The sequence below is a fragment of the Pseudophryne corroboree genome, chromosome 7 (assembly GCF_028390025.1).
Source record: "Pseudophryne corroboree isolate aPseCor3 chromosome 7, aPseCor3.hap2, whole genome shotgun sequence".
Classification (NCBI taxonomy): Eukaryota; Metazoa; Chordata; class Amphibia; order Anura; family Myobatrachidae; genus Pseudophryne; species Pseudophryne corroboree.
In genome coordinates, this window is record NC_086450.1 from 17,530,400 (window position 1) to 17,549,915 (window position 19,516).

Sequence of the window (19,516 nt, forward strand, 5' to 3'; positions counted from 1 at the left end):
GCAGCAGAATGACTGGCATAGGAATGAGAGCTTAGGGATAACTATGTGTATTAAAGCCCAACCGGGGCCCATGTGCCGCGGCCTTCCGTCTGTACAACGGGGCCCTTAACTGCTTAGCTTCTGCTGGGGCGCTGGCTTTCCAGTGATAGTCCGGAAGATGGTGCAAGTGCAGAAAATAGCAAAATGCCCTGGCGCAGTCCTTGTAATCTCTGTGTGGTGCCATCTTTCAAGAGAGATCACCCAAAAGACGGCAGTGCGGGCACTTTACATAGAATGGCATGGATCCTGTAAGGTCTGGTACAGGTTTAGCCCCCCCAAACCCCTGAACCCAGGGCCCGCTGACTGGAAACGCGGCCCTGGGTGACAGGAAATTCAAGCTCACTGGATAGGATCATTGGGACTTAGACGGCCCCTGCTCCCAGAATTGGCGCACTGAAGGAGAGGCGCACACAGTAGGAAAGCTGCGTTACAAAATAAGATCTTTTAAGTTACAGAACACAACATCTACACACCAAAAAACACTTGTTCCCCTGTCGCCCATCATCCCCCCCTAGGTAGGCCTCTGAAACAAAATGTTATTTGAGGACATCTCCCTCACAGACACAAATGCAGTAGAGCCCAAGTAACAAGAACATTTTCAAAGGGACCCATCGAGGAGATCAAGAACCCACTTCCAAAATGGTCTGTTCTGCGCCAGCAAGACCAGCCGGTTACTTTAGCCGGCTAAATCGTCCGATAGCGACCTTTATGGTTATCTGTATGTCACATTATACGTCAGCTGTCACTATAGCAGGGAAGAGAGTCATGTCTGACTACTAGACCGGGGGGTTTATTCAACATGTGGCCCGCCAGCTGTTTTGGATCACAGCACGCCCGGCCACTGTTTTAGAATGCCCTTATAGCAAACCTGTGGCAGGGCATGCTGGGATGTGTAGTTCCACAGCAGCTGGAGGGACGCTTGTTTAATACTTCTGTACCATATGAATCATTTCCAACAAAACGTTCTCTAGTTGCTGTATAATATCCCTGCCGGCCAGTGGGACGGGTAAGGGGCATTTTTTGAACACTTTGCTTTTTTGTGTATACCTGTGAGATGCGGACACATGCCGTGTCCCCCTGAAGAGCTTCTCACGGGGCAGGAAACCTCTCCCACTGAAAGCTACGTGTCACAAGGGAGGGGCACTTGGCCTGGGAATTGTGGCCCAGATTTACAGAATGCCTCTCGGGATAAAAGAGCGCTTCAGCTATCAATGTATTAGACAGTGAATCCCAAGCACTCAAGCTCTCGGGAGTATTACAGGGCAGCTGGGGTGCCTCTATTCATAGTTCCAGGGGTTAAAGTGAGCCGGAACGGGGCGGAACTGCGTTCCGTCAGTCCCACTTGGAGACGGAACGCAGTTCCGCCTCCTCCAGCTCACTTAACCCAATGTGTGCAAGCGCCGCATGGAGCTGCCGAGGCCCTCGCTGAGATTGTGTTATTAGCGGCGCCTGGCTCTCCCTGCACAGCCGGTGGCAGGAGCTCACTACTGAGCTCCTGCTTCCAGCTCCCGTCATCTCGTCTCTCTCATAGTGCTGGGGAGCGGAGTGAAGCGGACGCCAGGAGGATCACAGCGGGACCGAGGATTGGTAAGTATGGTGGGTTTTTTTGTTGTTTTTTTTAAACGTGTGACTACTACTGGAAACTACAGCGGGGCTAAACTACACGGGGTAAACCTACTGGGGCACATTGCTACTGGGGGTATAACTACAGGGGTATTACTACTGGGGGCATAACAACAGGGGGCTAAACTACTGGGGGCATTACTACTTGGCGCAAACTACTGGGGGAAAACTACAGAGGCGCATTACTACTGGTGGCATTACTACTGGTGGCATTACTACAGGGGCATTACTACTGGGGCATAACTACAGGGGCATTACTAGGGGCAAACTACAGGGGCGCATTACTACTGGGCGCAAACTACATGGGGCTAAGCTACAGGGGCGCATTACTACTGGTGGCATTACTACTGGTGGCATTACTACAGGGGGCATTACTACAGGGGGCATTACTACAGGGGGCATTACTACAGGGGGCAGTACTACAGGGGGCATTACTACAGGGGCATTACTACTGGGGGCATAACAACAGGGGCTAAACTACTGGTGGCATTACTACTGGGGGCATAACAACAGGGGCTAAACTACTGGTGGCATTACTACTGGTGGCATTAATACAGGGGCATTACTACAGGGGGCATTACTACTGGGCGCATTACTACTGGGGGCATAACTACAGGGGCATTACTACTGGGGGCATAACTACAGGGGCATTACTACTGGGGGCATAACAACAGGGGCTAAACTACTGGGGGCATTACTACTTGGCGCAAACTACAGAGGCGCATTACTACTGGTGGCATTACTACAGGGGGCATTACTACTGGGAGCATTACTACTGGGGGCATTACTACTGGGGGCATTACTACTGGGGGCATTACTACTGGGGGCATAACTACAGGGGCATTACTAGGGGCAAACTACAGGGGCGCATTACTACTGGGGGCATTACTACTGGGGGCATTACTACTGGGCGCAAACTACATGGGGCTAAGCTACAGGGGCGCATTACTACTGGGGGCATAACTACTGGGGCACATTACTACTGGGGGCATTACTACAGGGGCACATTACTACTGGGGGCATAACTACAGGGGCATTACTAGGGGCAAACTACAGGGGCGCATTACTACTGGGTGCATTACTACTGGGGGCATTACTACTGGGCGCAAACTACATGGGGCTAAGCTACAGGGACGCATTACTACTGGGGGCATAACTACAGGGGCACATTACTACTGGGGGCATTACTACAGGGGCACATTACTACTGGGGGCATTACTACAGGCGACATTACTACTGGGGGCATTACTACAGGCGACATTACTACTGGGGGCATTACTACAGGAGACATTACTACTGGGGGCAATACTACACAGGGGCAATACCATTAAGGGCACTACTAATGAAGGCATTGTAAAGGGGGCACTTCATAAGGGGCATCATTCCTGGGGACATAAGGGGCACTACTACTGGGGGCATTGTATAAGGGACACCACTACTATAGGCTCTATATCAGGGACACTACCACTGTGGGCACTACCAGTACTGTGGGCATTGTATAAGGGGCGCTACTGCTGTGGGCATTGTGTATTACGGGGTGCTACTACTGTTGGCATTATGTGTATTGGGGGTGCTACTACAGTGGGCATTACTATTGTGTGACCACGCCCCTTTATTGTTTAGACCACGCCCCTTTTGGGGAGCGCACTATACCTTTATTGCATGAGCATCAGGGGGGGGTTGTCGGGGGATTGGGAGGTGAGTTCCACCACCTCTCTAGGACCACTTTAAGCACTGCATGGTCCTATCTACGTTATTCCCAAGTTCATCAGCCATCCCAAACCCTTCCTGCGACACCAGCCATCCCAAACCCTCCCTGCGACACCAGCCATCCCAAACCCTTCCTGCGACACCAGCCATCCCAAACCCTTCCTGCGACACCAGCCATCCCAAACCCTTCCTGCGACACCAGCCATCCCAAACCCTTCCTGCGACACCAGCCATCCCAAACCCTTCCTGCGACACCGGCCATCCCAAACCCTTCCTGCGACACCGGCCATCCCAAACCCTTCCTGCGACACCGGCCATCCCAAACCCTTCCTGCGACACCAGCCATCCCAAACCCTTCCTGCGACACCAGCCATCCCAAACCCTTCCTGCGACACCAGCCATCCCAAACCCTTCCTGCGACACCAGCCATCCCAAACCCTTCCTGCGACACCAGCCATCCCAAACCCTTCCTGCGACACCAGCCATCCCAAACCCTTCCTGCGACACCAGCCATCCCAAACCCTTCCTGCGACACCAGCCATCCCAAACCCTCCCTGCGACACCAGCCATCCCAAACCCTCCCTGCGACACCAGCCATCCCAAACCCTTCCTGCGACACCAGCCATCCCAAACCCTTCCTGCGACACCAGCCATCCCAAACCCTTCCTGCGACACCAGCCATCCCAAACCCTTCCAGCGACACCAGCCATCCCAAACCCTTCCTTCCTGCGACACCAGCCATCCCAAACCCTTCCTTCCTGCGACACCAGCCATCCCAAACCCTTCCTGCGACACCAGCCATCCCAAACCCTTCCTGCGACACCAGCCATCCCAAACCCTTCCTTCCTGCGACACCAGCCATCCCAAACCCTTCCTGCGACACCAGCCATCCCAAACCCTTCCTGCGACACCAGCCATCCCAAACCCTTCCTGCGACACCAGCCATCCCAAACCCTTCCTTCCTGCGACACCAGCCATCCCAAACCCTTCCTTCCTGCGACACCAGCCATCCCAAACCCTTCCTGCGACACCAGCCATCCCAAACCCTTCCTGCGACACCAGCCATCCCAAACCCTTCCTGCGACACCAGCCATCCCAAACCCTTCCTGCGACACCAGCCATCCCAAACCCTCCCTGCGACACCAGCCATCCCAAACCCTTCCTGCGACACCAGCCATCCCAAACCCTTCCTGCGACACCAGCCATCCCAAACCCTTCCTGCGACACCAGCCATCCCAAACCCTTCCTTCCTGCGACACCAGCCATCCCAAACCCTTCCTTCCTGCGACACCAGCCATCCCAAACCCTTCCTTCCTGCGACACCAGCCATCCCAAACCCTTCCTGCGACACCAGCCATCCCAAACCCTTCCTGCGACACCAGCCATCCCAAACCCTTCCTTCCTGCGACACCAGCCATCCCAAACCCTTCCTTCCTGCGACACCAGCCATCCCAAACCCTTCCTGCGACACCAGCCATCCCAAACCCTTCCTGCGACACCAGCCATCCCAAACCCTCCTGCGACACCAGCCATCCCAAACCCTTCCTGCGACACCAGCCATCCCAAACCCTTCCTGCAACACCAACCATCCCAAACCCTTCCTGCAACACCAGCCAGTCTCTAATTACAACCCATCGTAATCCTGGCCAGAAACGTAATGGTCCTTTCTTATGGCAGAGCTGCTGTTTGCCCTTTACGTCTGCTCCATAAACCAAAGCATTTCCGTTCTCTGCCACTGACCTGTAGGACGATGGGGTCGATGCAGGTAAACTTGGTCTCCTCTCGATACAAGTATTCAATGGAGCATTTTAACAGCAGAATTTTGGGGCTTTTGATACAGGCGTTCATCTGTAAGGAAGCGTAATAGTAAGCCTTCAGCAGGGCAAATGTGGGAACTTTACTATGAGCGAACCAGCAACGCACTTACCTTTTTGTGGGCAATATTCTTGGTGCAGACAAAGCCATTAACCACTACTGAGTCCGATTTCTTCCCTCCGGGGATCTGCCAAAGGATAATATACTATGAGAATATGTGCTATGTCTAATACTACAAGACAGAACGTAAGCTGTAGTGGACAGGAAAACAGAGAACATTCAGCGTGTAAGAATTCCTACAGACTTTACTAAACACGTTATCATGAGTTTCCATATTACAAACCGTAAGAGCCTCAGAGCAAACTGTACATCCAGCAGCTGAAAATATATCATGACAAGCAACTGAGGCCTAATTCAGACCCGATCGCTGTTGTGCAAATTCGCAAGGCGGACGATTATCGAGTGACTGCGCATGTGTACGGATCATAATACGCAGGCGCGAGACCAAACTGCGAAATAAATCAGCGTCTTTTTTGATCGCTAGGCGTACACAGGTTGATTGACAGGAAGCGGGCGTTTTGGGGTGGTAACTGGTCGTTTTCTGGGAGGGTCAGGAAAAACGCAGGCGTGCCCAAACGTTCTCAGGGCGGGTATGCGACGTCAGCTCCGGACCCCGATCAGCTTGTTTGTATCGCACTGTAGGAGTAAGTCCTGGGCTGCGCACAGACTGGAAACATAATTCGATGGTGAGTTACGAACGGATTTGCAGCTGGCCGGCGTTTGCAAAGCTTTTCGCACGGCGTACGCAGACTTGCACAGGCCAGAATTTCACTCTGTATGGACGGCAACTATCCAATTGCAAACCGGTTTGGCGCGCGACAAACTCTACGCAATGAGGTTTTTTTCTTAAAAACACTCAAATCTAATTCTCTCTGCACATGTTACCTCTGCCCCACCTGCAGTGCAGCATGGCCCTAAAAACAGTATTAGCAAATTCAATTTGGGGGAAAGTACATACAGTACGCATGTGAATTCCTACCCGTTAAGTAGCGTCTAAGTTGCGTCAGGTATCTCACGCCACATGGCGTAAAAAGAGGACACATCTGTGTACAACTTACTCAATGAAGTTACAGAGAAATTAATTCCCCCCATTACTACCCTTCCCCTGTTTCCTATAAACCTACGGAGGTGAGAAGACAGTAAAAGCAGGTCTTCAGGAATAACGAGGGCGTCTGGTTCAGAGATGGACGTAGTGGCGATATTTCCGAAGCTGAGCGAATATCGCTATCGTCTCAATACAAATCCAGGTGCCGGCGTAGTTGCATATTATCGCATATCTGCTGTGCGCGGGATTGCAGCTGCAAATACGTGACCATACATCTCTCAATCAGGCCCAATGTGATGTATTCCACGGACCTCCAATACGGTTATATAATAATCATTAAAAATCAGATCCTTATTGGGGACTGCTTGTCCCGTCCACCTGGCACGCAGCATAAACCAGCCTCTCTCCGCACCTTCTTTACATGGACGTACTGGCGGATGTCCATATCGTCGTCACTCTTCACGTCCGGTCGGACGGTCTGCACCACCTGACACACCACCGGCACGATGATATCGCGCCAGGAGAGGTGCAGGGACTCGTTGTACAGCAGCTGCTGCAGCAGAGACATCATGTGGCTGTGGTTGGCAGACCTGCGGAGGAATCAGACACAGCGTCAGCACCCTAATTGCTCCGCAGCCCGCTTCCCGAGTGGTTCCAACATGGAATGGTCCTCACAGGAGTCTCTCCATCGCCTGCTTCTCCCCATTCTCTTCCCTCAACTGGTCCAGGGTGTTATGGTGCCAACCCAGCGGCGTGAAGGGCAGATCCTTGGACTTCTCTTCCACTCGTCGGTTAAACAAAGATTCTAGAATGAAAATCATACGGCAAAATATTAAGTTGTTTATATAGCGCACACACATTCTGCAGCGCTGTACAGAGAATATTGAGTCATTCATATCAGTCCCTGCCCCAGTGAAGCTTATAATGTAACTTCCCTATCATACAGACACATGGGTCATTGTTTTGTTTTTACCAGAAGCCAATTACCTACAGATGGAGCCATCTTCATTTTGGCCTTTAATAGGATTGATTGAGCCAGGGCAGTCAGACTTAATCCCCCGCTGTAATGACTTAATCCCCTGCTGTATTGTTCTCTCTGTATTGTATTGCAGCTGAGAACAATAGATGAAGGACATATGCTAATAATCCATGGTGTGCCTAGGTGCAGCAAAGAAGGCAAGATAAATGTGGACCCATCTGTACTAGTATGTTTTTGGAGTGCGGGATGAAATCGGAGCATCCGGAGGAAACCCACACAGGGAGAATATCCAACCCCCCCCCTTCCCCAGATAGGTCATGAACAGAAGTTGAACTCATGACCTCGGTGGTGTGAGCCAGTAACGCTATCGCAGACGAATTGAATTGCAGAGTTACAAACACCCCTTTCTATAACAAGTAACGGATCCAACAAAGTCACATTCATCTCTGCTTGTACGCGTCACAATCCTAATTACAGCACAGACAATACTCAGACACACTATATTAAAATAGTGACTGCACAGGAAAGCCTTAATCCACCCATACACCTGGTTTACGTAGTGTTCATTCTAGCACCCTGCACCTTTCAAAACACGTGCAGTTCCTCTTTCCTAAGAAAGGAAGCGAATCCAGACGCGCTGTCACAGCTGCCAGCAAGGGATGGTCAGTCCCAAGAGAATTTTAAATAAAAAGAATAAAGCTGGCGCTAAATGTTTCTCCAATAATAAATAACTGTGGATAAGTAAATAAAATCACATATGGTTTATTATCTAAACATCATGTACTAAAAACAAGGAATAATAATCCAATTATACACACATGAAGCTTGGGGCATACAATAAGCTGAGAATAATATAGTAATGGCTGCTGATAAGTGTCCACAGAGGATCCCGGACTGAAAATGTGCAAAGTTCCCTGGGGAGGAAGAAATAAGTACAGCTGGTGTTACCCGTGACGACGGAGACTTCCAGAGGCTTGAATATTGCCAGCAAGCAAGCTGTGCCGTTTGTGTAGAAACTGGGTCTCTCCAATCGGTGCTGTAAAGTTGAAAATCCCACAGAGAAAGTTCCAAGGCAGGTTTTAAAAGTCTGATGAAGCTAGGTGACCGAGCCTAGGGAAACGCGTTAAGTGTAAAAGCTGCTACCACTACAAATGTTCTAACTTCTAAAGGATCCAGATATGGACTTTTAAAACCTGCCTTGGAACTTTCTCTGTGGGATTTTCAACTTTACAGCACCGATTGGAGAGACCCAGTTTCTACACAAACGGCACAGTGTGATAATAGCACCAGAGCATATAGCGACACCCCAGACAGGAAAGCCCTCTGACAGGGTGATGTCCTGGGGTAGACGTTTCATCCAGCGACCTTTATTTTTAGCCCCGTCTCGTGACAGTAAATACACGCGTCCCGTTTTCTTCTGACATGATTGCAAGCAACACTCACACCTGCCGGGTAACTTATCTCCGGATGCGGCCGTACTGCAAGTGACAGAGACGGAATTCTGTCTGGAGCTAGAAACCTGCTTTGATTCAGGAGTTTATTTATATGTAGGTCAAGGTAAAAGCGAATCTCTATACAGAAAAAGTATGGTACACCTGTCCAGCATTCGCTCGCGTTTTACCTGTGCCTATAGCACACCTTCATACTGGCAGGTATATAGAGAGTGCAGCTAACGTATATACTCTAGAAATGTACAATACATTTTACAATGAATTACCAGCTGTAATAAGTGCATTTTCTCAGTTACCCCGGTGATATAGGGCTGAGCACTGTCTTACGTCACCAAGTATCACTCAATATCACCAGATATATCGCAAATGTGGCCTCTGTTTTGAACTTATGCCCAGGTTTATCAAGCCGTGGAGAGTGATAAAATAGTACGGCGATACAGTACAAACCAGCTCCGGTCATTTTTCAAACCGGGCCTGTGCATGACAGTTAGAGCTGATTAGCTGCTACTTTATCTCCGTACACTTTATCACTCTCCAAGGCTTGATAAATCCGGACCTTAATTTCCAAATGATGTGATTGGTGGTATGGTTTACTGGAGACCCCTTCTTAATCTGCAATGTTATTTTACCTTTAAATACCCTTACACACACACACGCATACATACCGTTAGCAGATATGTTATCATTGTGAACATGTGTATCTCAGGAATAACGCAGCCACTAATGTACGTTTTAGAAGACACTACTAGTCCCCCTAGGATCTCTGGGTCCTGTATAAAAGCACTACAGCCGTCTTCTGTTATACACTCATATATATCCTATACAATGAGCAGCAGCAGGTGAATTGGGCCTAATTCAAGGTTGATTGCAAAACAACATTTTCCTCTAATGGGCAAAACCCTGTGCACTGCAGGTGGGGCGGATGTAACATGTGCAGAGAGAGTTAGATTTGGGTGGGGTGTGTTCAAACTGAAATCTAAACTGCAGTGTAAAAATAAAGCAGCCAGTATTTACCCTGCACAGAAACAATATAACCCACCCAAATCTAACCCTCTCTGCACATGTTACATCTGACCCCCCTGCAGTGCACGTGGTTTTGCCCATTAGAAGAAAATGTTGTTTTGCAATCAACCTTGAATTAGGCAAATTAACCTATATATTGCTGCCACCACCTAAACAATGATATTGTAGCAAAAAAAAATGTATTATGACACGAATTTAGCAGGTGACGCAATAGCACTGTGTGTGTGCGGTGTGTGCGGTGTGTTCCAGGAGATTTTCTGCACCATTCTCAGTAGTATCTATACGCTCCTATGCTGTCCCTTTACTAAGAATATGTGAGTAAGGTTTTTATTAATAATTCTATGCCCAGATTTATCAAGCCTTGGAGAGAGAGAAATTGCACGGTTCACATACCAACCAATCAGCACCTAACTGCCATGTTACGCCGTGTTCAAAAAATGACAGTTGGGAACCGATTGGCTACTATTTTATCACCGTGCAATTTATAACTCTCCGAGGCTTGATAAATCTGGAAGATTTATCACTCAGAAAGATAAATGATTACTATGATTTTACTAAGATATCATTTTTTGTCAGTTTTATAATATAATTGCGCATACATTTGCCTGTTTTGTGTGTAAAACAGATTATACAGATCACTGAGCAATAACCCTAATTTGCACCACCCCCAACGTTATATTTAAGAGATATGGAGTTTGAGCCTTTCCTCATTTACTTGCAGTATCTAATGCGCCAACGCGGAACCTGGAAGTGAAAACGGTGTAATTATGCAACAGAAACAGCTGTAGATGTATCGGAGGCATCACGCAAGGCTGAAAGAAGTCAAATATCTAAAAATATAATGCAAAAATAATAAAATTACCTTTGATGAAAGCGTCACTGATGGAAATGATCTGCTGCTCACCGTCTTCTGACAGAAGGAACTCTAGAAGGAAGAGACGGTGAGAGCACAGAAAACGAGTCGGGGTTACTGAAAGGATGCAGCTGGGTGACGTACAGGAGCACACCCTGGCATGACTCAGACTGACCACACTACTGCCCACAACGACTGCTCTCCTACCAGGGCAGGCCCAGGATTTATACAGGGAGGGGGGGAGGGGGTGAAGGGGGGGGGTCTAGATTTAAAAACTGTTGCAGTTAGTCTAAAATAGTTTTGCAGAAACAACAAGTACAATTGAGTAACCGCAGTGTTATCTAATAAGCCCGAGGAGTGCTGGTAAAATGCTATTGTATGTTTGGTTACCTTGTGTGTATAAGCCCTTAGAGCAAATATTGTAACACAAGTTACAACTCACACATTCCCATGTCTGCAACGCCTAGGGGGCTTCCATGTGCAGAGCTGCCAGTCCTGTGCAGTGGGCCATCACCCCATTTCATCTGCACACTGGCCTATCCTGGAGTATACTCTTGGTTTACTATTGTGCGGCGCATTCCCTGCACCCGTGGCAGATAGGTCATTGTGCGGTGGAGTGCCATGCTGCATCATACAAGAAACCCGGCTTTTGTAGGAGCTACAGACAAGACTGGAGGGCACAAAAACAGAACTGTGACACAGACCCACTGACAGGGCAGGGGGACAGCCCCACAGGTCAGACAGACCCACTGACAGGGCTGGGGGACAGGTTCACATGTTAAACAGACACACACTGACGGGCCTGGACGACAGGCTCACAGGTCAGAAACGCACACTGACAGGGCTGGGAGACAGGCTCACAGGTCAGACACACACTGACAGGGCTGGGAGACAGGCTCACAGGTCAGACACACACTGACAGGGCTGGGAGACAGGCTCACAGGTCAGACAGACCCACTGACAGGGCAGGGGGACAGCCCCACAGGTCAGACAGACCCACTGACAGGGCTGGGGGACAGGTTCACATGTTAAACAGACACACACTGACAGGGCTGGGAGACAGGCTCACAGGTCAGAAACACACACTGACAGGGCTGGGAGACAGGCTCACAGGTCAGACAGACCCACAGACAGGGCTGGGAGACAGGCTCATAGGTCAGACAGACCCACAGACAGGGCTGGGAGACAGGCTCACAGGTCAGACAGACCCACAGACAGGGCTGGGAGACAGGCTCTCATGTCAGACACACCCACAGACAGGGCTGGGAGACAGGCTCACAGGTCAGACACACACACTGACAGGGCTGGGAGACAGGCTCACAGGTCAGAAACACACACTGACAGGGCTGGGAGACAGGCTCACAGGTCAGAAACACAACCTGACAGGGCTGGGAGACAGGCTCACAGGTCAGACAGACACACACTGACAGGGCTGGGAGACAGGCTCACAGGTCAGACACACCCACAGACAGGGCTGGGAGACAGGCTCACAGGTCAGACACACACTGACAGGGCTGGGAGACAGGCTCACAGGTCAGACAGACCCACAGACAGGGCTGGGAGACAGGCTCTCATGACAGACAGACACATTGACATAAATCACCCTCTGTCCACTGTGGATCAGGCAGCTACAGATTCTCCTCCCTAAGCAGTGTTCTGGGGGCCTCCTTGTGACAGAGGGGGTACACCACACACTACTGGTTTGTTCTGCTGCTGCCCGAACCTCTCACCCCTCGCCTGCTGCACATAGTACAGCACAGAGCCCTGGGAAACTATATATTAATTTTCTGCAATGCTGGGCAACAGGAAACCCTGAAGGTGCCAATGCTTACTAAATGTACATTGTACATGTGTCACCATATCATTCACACTGACACAGAATCACAGTACAATCCTGATCCAGTCATTGTTGGAACGCTATAATCAGTAATTTGGTTACAAAAAGGGCAAATATAAGTAAATAATTCATAAGAGTACGCGTTTCGCTCGCACGTACACTAATAACCAGGGATGTGTAACTGGGCTGTAGCTGGGCTCTCACACATGGCTGGGTGGAGTGACGGCGACTGTGAGCTCTATACATTATTGCCAACAGCCTTCAAATGAGATGCTGTACAACTACCTGCAGGAGAATACTACTGGCTCTGACAAAAGTTTGAAGCTGATAGTATATAAATGATCAGAAGCTGACAGTATATAAATGATCAGAAGCCAGCAGTATACAAATTGTCAGAAGCTGGCAGTATACAAATGATCAGAAGCCGGCAGTATACAAATGATCAGAAGCCGGCAGTATACAAATGGTCAGAAGCCGGCAGTATACAAATGGTCAGAAGCCGGCAGTATATAAATGGTCAGAAGCCGACAGTATATAAATGGTCAGAAGCCGACAGTATATAACAGATCAAAAGCCGACAGTATGTAACAGATTAGAAGCTGACAGTATATACATGTCAGAAGCCAGCAGCACATAACAGGTCTTCAAATGAGATGCTGTACAACTACCTGCAGGCGAATACTACTTGCTCTGACAAAAGTTTGAAGCAGACCGTATATAAATGGTCAGTAGCCGACCGTATATAAATGGTCAGTAGCCGACCGTATATAAATGGTCAGTAGCCGACCGTATATTAATGGTCAGTAGCCGACCGTATATTAATGGTCAGTAGCCGACCGTATATAAATGGTCTGTAGCCGACCGTCTATAAATGGTCTGTAGCCGACCGTCTATAAATGGTCAGTAGCCGACCGTCTATAAATGGTCAGTAGCCGACCGTCTATAAATGGTCAGTAGCCGACCGTCTATAAATGGTCAGTAGCCGACCGTCTATAAATGGTCAGTAGCCGACCGTCTATAAATGGTCAGTAGCCGACCGTCTATAAATGGTCAGTAGCCGACCGTCTATAAATGGTCAGTAGCCGACCGTCTATAAATGGTCAGAAGCCGACCGTCTATAAATGGTCAGAAGCCGACCGTCTATAAATGGTCAGAAGCCGACAGTATATAAATGGTCAGAAGCCGACCGTATATAAATGGTCAGAAGCCGACCGTATATAAATGGTCAGAAGCCGACCGTATATAAATGGTCAGAAGCCGACCGTATATAAATGGTCAGAAGCCGACCGTATATAAATGGTCAGAAGCCGACCGTATATAAATGGTCAGAAGCCGACCGTATATAAATGGTCAGAAGCCGACCGTATATAAATGGTCAGAAGCCGACCGTATATAAATGGTCAGAAGCCGACCGTATATAAATGGTCAGAAGCCGACCGTATATAAATGGTCAGTAGCCGACCGTATATAAATGGTCAGAAGTCGACCGTGTATAAATGGTCAGTAGCCGACAGTGTATAAATGGTCAGAAGCCGACAGTGTATAAATGGTCAGAAGCCGACCGTGTATAAATGGTCAGAAGCCGACCGTGTATAAATGGTCAGAAGCCGACCGTGTATAAATGGTCAGAAGCCGACCGTGTATAAATGGTCAGAAGCCGACCGTGTATAAATGGTCAGAAGCCGACCGTGTATAAATGGTCAGAAGCCGACCGTGTATAAATGGTCAGAAGCCGACCGTGTATAAATGGTCAGAAGCCGACCGTGTATAAATGGTCAGAAGCCGACCGTGTATAAATGGTCAGAAGCCGACCGTATATAAATGGTCAGAAGCCGACCGTATATAAATGGTCAGAAGCCGACCGTATATAAATGGTCAGAAGCCGACCGTATATAAATGGTCAGTAGCCGACCGTATATAAATGGTCAGTAGCCGACCGTATATAAATGGTCAGTAGCCGACCGTATATAAATGGTCAGTAGCCGACAGTATATAAATGGTCAGAAGCCGACAGTATATAAATGGTCAGAAGCCGACCGTATATAAATGGTCAGAAGCCGACCGTATATAAATGGTCAGAAGCCGACCGTATATAAATGGTCAGAAGCCGACCGTGTATAAATGGTCAGAAGCCGACCGTGTATAAATGGTCAGTAGCCGACCGTGTATAAATGGTCAGAAGCCGACAGTATATAAATGGTCAGAAGCCGACAGTATATAAATGGTCAGAAGCCGACAGTATATAAATGGTCAGAAGCCGACAGTATATAAATGGTCAGAAGCCGACAGTATATAAATGGTCAGAAGCCGACAGTATATAAATGGTCAGAAGCCGACAGTATATAAATGGTCAGAAGCCGACCGTATATAAATGGTCAGAAGCCGACCGTATATAAATGGTCAGTAGCCGACCGTATATAAATGGTCAGTAGCCGACCGTATATAAATGGTCAGAAGCCGACAGTATATAAATGGTCAGAAGCCGACAGTATATAAATGGTCAGAAGCCGACAGTATATAAATGGTCAGAAGCCGACAGTATATAAATGGTCAGAAGCCGACCGTATATAAATGGTCAGAAGCCGACCGTATATAAATGGTCAGAAGCCGACCGTAAATAAATGGTCAGAAGCCGACCGTATATAAATGGTCAGAAGCCGACCGTATATAAATGGTCAGAAGCCGACAGTACATAAATGGTCAGAAGCCGACAGTACATAAATGGTCAGAAGCCGACAGTACACAAATGGTCAGAAGCCGACAGTACATAAATGGTCAGAAGCCGGCAGTATATAAATGGTCAGAAGCAGACAGTATATAAATGGTCAGAAGCAGACAGTATATAAATGGTCAGAAGCCGACAGTATATAAATGGTCAGAAGCCGACAGTATATAAATGGTCAGAAGCAGACAGTATATTAATGGTCAGAAGCCGGCAGTATATTAATGGTCAGAAGCCGGCAGTATATAAAGGTCAGTAGCAGACAGTATATAAAAGGTCAGTAGTCGTCAGTATATAAAGATCAGAAGCCGACAGTATATAAAAGATCAGTAGCCGATAGTATATAAAACGTATGCCGCTGAGAGAATCCACACAGCAGCAGGACCAAACACAAATGACTTAGGAACTGTTGTCAGACGAGCTAGAAAGTCGCTTCATTTAGGAGATAAGCGGATAGAGTATCTGTACGGCCCTCTCCCATACGAGGCAATACCTTCTAAACAGCGAGAACTCACATAAAGGAACTAGTTGCTGCATAAAGAACAGGTAAAAGTCATTGTTTCCCTAGTTTCTTTGTAGAGTGACACTGACAATGCAATTGTAGAACCGGCATATATATCGCTAGCAGCTGTTTTGTGAATAGTAAATACTGATACATTATTAGATAGATAGAAATGTCATTTGTGGAAAGAGGAAGTTTTGAAGAAAAAAAAATTGTAGTCTTATCCAGCAGAAAGTTATGCCAGATTCTTATTCCTCCAGTAGATTTCTAGGTGTCCGCTATATTATACAGTATCTGCCACTAGCTATTCAGGTTCAACGCATTGGATGACTTGTGCCCTATACTGTGAAGGTTTTGTGTGTGACCCTGGAGAACTCTATACAAGATACGGTTTATGCCCCATTCAAAAGAATTGTCCTAAGATCACGGATATGCGAAAGCACAAAGCACAGTAATCACATGATACAGCAAGTGGTGAAAGTCTGGGAAAACGGACGCCAATGTACACAGATAAACAAGATTAAAAAAGCATTTTAGTGTAGAAAGTGCTTAGGAAAAAAAAAATATCTGAGAACACATGCAGTATAGTAGATGGACCATTCCACTGTATCCAGAACTGACTGCCTAATTAAACATGATCCTAATACATCTTAATAACCAAATGAGTGCAAGTAAGGAACATAGAACTCAGAAAATTGGGTGACAGAAAGTTGCTTACCTCCACAGCGCCACACAGTGGACATTAATAGGAGTACGGCTATTGAAAAGCAAACTTGATATACAGTAGTATGAAGATCATTCACACCTGTCCCTTTCTACCTGTAGCCTAACTTGAATATATAGTTCTAAAACAAACTCCTTTTCCCCTCTGTCTTGTACTAACAGCTTGGACAGTAAATGTATTGCTGGTGTAGGCAGTTCTGTGGGTCTAAAGTCTTGCAGCAAAGGTACAGATATGGGTACGGCTGCGACCGGCTCAGACTCGGCACCCAAGGGTATAGGTCATACTCACTCTAGTTTGTTCCGGTTTCTCAGGAGCACTGTGAGCCTATTCCTGAATGTCCGTGCTATTTACTCACTCATTAAGACACACCAGCTGCCCAGAGAATGGCTAAGGTCATACAAAGTTGACCCAAGAATAACCCATACTATGGGCAATATGTAATAACCTGCGAGAAGCCGACTGTTTGGGAATTTCTGCAAGCTGCCCGCTTGAAAAAAATACAGGAAGACTATTAAATTCCCAGTCTGCATCTCGCAAGCTATCATATATTGCCCTATGTCTGTTTAGATTTCTACTTAACGTGCAGTTGTGTAAGGCGCAGTTTAAAGACCGTTGCATTAGGAAATATCATTAGATCTTCAACGTCAGTCGTGATTAAGAGACTATTGGCGTACACGGAGGTATATTAAAGAGTTTTAAAGTAGCGCCTAAAATCATTTCCAGACATAGCCATCTCCTAACGCCACCAGATGATCACTTCAAGCTCAAATTACAGGAATTACTTGGTGCATGCACAATAAAAAATACAATTACATTCATCACTGCATGCAAAAGGAAAGCAGATATACGCTCATGTACCAGAAAAACCGAGACACCTTTCCAGTAACGTGTAGGGCCGACTTTCGATCACATAACAGTAGAAACACAACGGGGCATTAACTCCGCAGACTCTCTGAAGTACCTTGTAGATAGTGCCCACCAGGCCTCCTGGTCCACCTAGTGTACGGTGGAACCCTGCCAGTGATGGCACGCTAAACTAAACGTGTTACATGGGGTTCAAAACAAACAAGCGGGCCAGCTCAGAGGAACGCTTCACCAGCCGTAATCTGTGTGGTGGTGCACCGTCATGCCGAAAGGGCTCGCTCCCGTCTGAGTGATTGCATGATATTAACGTGTGCTAGTGATCCACAAAGATGTTAGGTAACATCTGCCGGTCCGTAATATATGCAGATGTATCAGACGCTCTAATGCGTGCCAGCTGAAAACACTCCATGCCATAACAGAACCACTGCGGCCCTGGACTGTCCGTGGTTGGCAGGCCTTGTGGGGTCTTCTCTACACCAGTAAAGCGTCCATCTGCCTGAAACAGGTGGAACCTCGTCTTGTCGACCAGGCTATACATTCACAGTCATCTTGCGTCTAGTGGAGCAAGCAAAGCACAGACCCTTGTTCTGTGGGGTCAGCAATGCGTTGCCCTTGAAATCGTTACATATGAAATTCCAAATTTCGTGTTTCTTTTTATGATGAGTGACCCATCTCTCTGGCTTCTACTATAAAGCCTGGTTCAAAGTCGCTTAAATAGGGACACGCTGTTATCTGTCAAATTCTGCAGCCCAATCGTTCTAGTGGTCCGGCTCCTTCCGCACCAAACAAAAAACTGAATTGCCTGAGCCAGGAGGCGGGGATATAGGGGGCTGGCCCATTGCATCCTGGGAAACTGAAAAGCTTAACTGTTTGGTGCCCATTCCGCTGTCGCTACCTTATATCCCAAGGTAGATCCTGTGGATCACTGTGGACCCTGATAGAGAAATAACAGATTGCAAAGATATCTGTCTAGATTTAGTACTTTAGTTGCAGAAGATACCATCTAATTGGGGGGGGGGGGGTTTGATGGAAGCGGCTGTCTCAGTGTTTCTGGCACATGAGTATGTATTGGTTATGGTTACAGGTTTTATCCGGAGCCCAACAACCTTCAGTGAAAGAAGACACAACCCAACGCATGCACAGACCCTGCATAACATCTCCGCTGCGATTGGCTGATCTTGTTGGGTAAAGGAACCACTGCTCCCAGGTGAAAAGCAGAGGGGTTTACCAAAAGACGTACATACAAATCACCACACAGAACCATCATGGAAGAACCCATTAATCACTGACTTCAATACCTTTCTGGTCAGCAGGGTGAGGGGGAACGTGGGGGTACTTGGAGTGCTTCTTGATGTGGAAGTTGACGTTGTCCAGCTCCACATTGAGGCTGATGGAAGCGGCCGAGTCGCTGTCCATAGCGGACTGGAAGCTGCTGACCGACGTACGTTTGCTAGGACTGGCGGAGTCTTTGTATAATGCAGGCAGGGGAGGAGAGAAGCACAGGGAAGAGAAGGAGGGAGAACAAAGGGTAATCAGGGCGGAGGGGAAGAAACTACGTTTAGTACATGAGTCCCCAAGAGCAGTCCATACATGCAACCGAGTCAGGTTTCATCTAGAGGCGTATTTACAACTGGGGAGAAGAACCAATAATCAACGTACTAAGGCAAATATGGAGGAAAGCCGTATATCTCCACTCTTCTGTCCAGAATTGCCTTAGTACATACTCCCCCGATGTTTCTCTCTGCTGCTTTGAGTGGCCGCCCACTGGTGAGAGCACCGGGAGCAGTTGGGACAGGACAGTGCACATACATTGCAAGGAGGAGGATTATGCAGTGTGTGCGCTGATCATGCCCCTCTGTGCGCCAAGATCTGGTTTTGATGCAAAGCTGCATTCTACGCAAGAGGCAATGGTTACCGGATACATTTTGCTGAACCTGAGGACAGGCCCTGGAGGACTCTGCGTTGCAGCCTCTATACTTTAGGACATAACATCGTACTACTAAAGGAAGGAAGGAGAACAGGTACAAACCCCACACAGAACACACGGAAGCAGCAGCAAGATTATGCGCAAATGTTTGTACATAAAATACAACATCGGTCTTTTAAATTAAAACAGGCTGTTAAAACAAATTTATTAAAGCACAATCACTTTTATGAAGTTCTCCTCATAAAAGCCAGTTAGTTATATTATTACCCTTCCACGGATAGGAACCCTGCCAGCGCGTTCTCATGCAGTCATGTAGCCATCAATTGCAATCAAGAGGTCGGA

The 19,516-nt window shown here is 47.8% G+C and overlaps 1 protein-coding gene across 4 annotated transcripts in view; it reads right to left on the reverse strand.

Moving 5' to 3' along the window:
• The window catches only part of PIKFYVE (phosphoinositide kinase, FYVE-type zinc finger containing), a 290,094-nt gene that overhangs the window by 236,522 nt on the left and 34,056 nt on the right, over positions 1-19,516 (reverse strand). For 3 of the 4 annotated variants that reach the window (XM_063932709.1, XM_063932708.1, XM_063932711.1), the window contains exons 11-16: positions 18,546-18,713; positions 10,608-10,670; positions 6,968-7,097; positions 6,705-6,882; positions 5,300-5,374; positions 5,113-5,220 (exon numbers count right to left, since the gene is read on the reverse strand). In XM_063932709.1, the coding sequence (XP_063788779.1) occupies positions 5,113-5,220; positions 5,300-5,374; positions 6,705-6,882; positions 6,968-7,097; positions 10,608-10,670; positions 18,546-18,713 (722 nt within the window). The remainder of the gene's footprint in view (positions 1-5,112; positions 5,221-5,299; positions 5,375-6,704; positions 6,883-6,967; positions 7,098-10,607; positions 10,671-18,545; positions 18,714-19,516) is intronic. The other variant, XM_063932710.1, reaches the window with a different exon arrangement.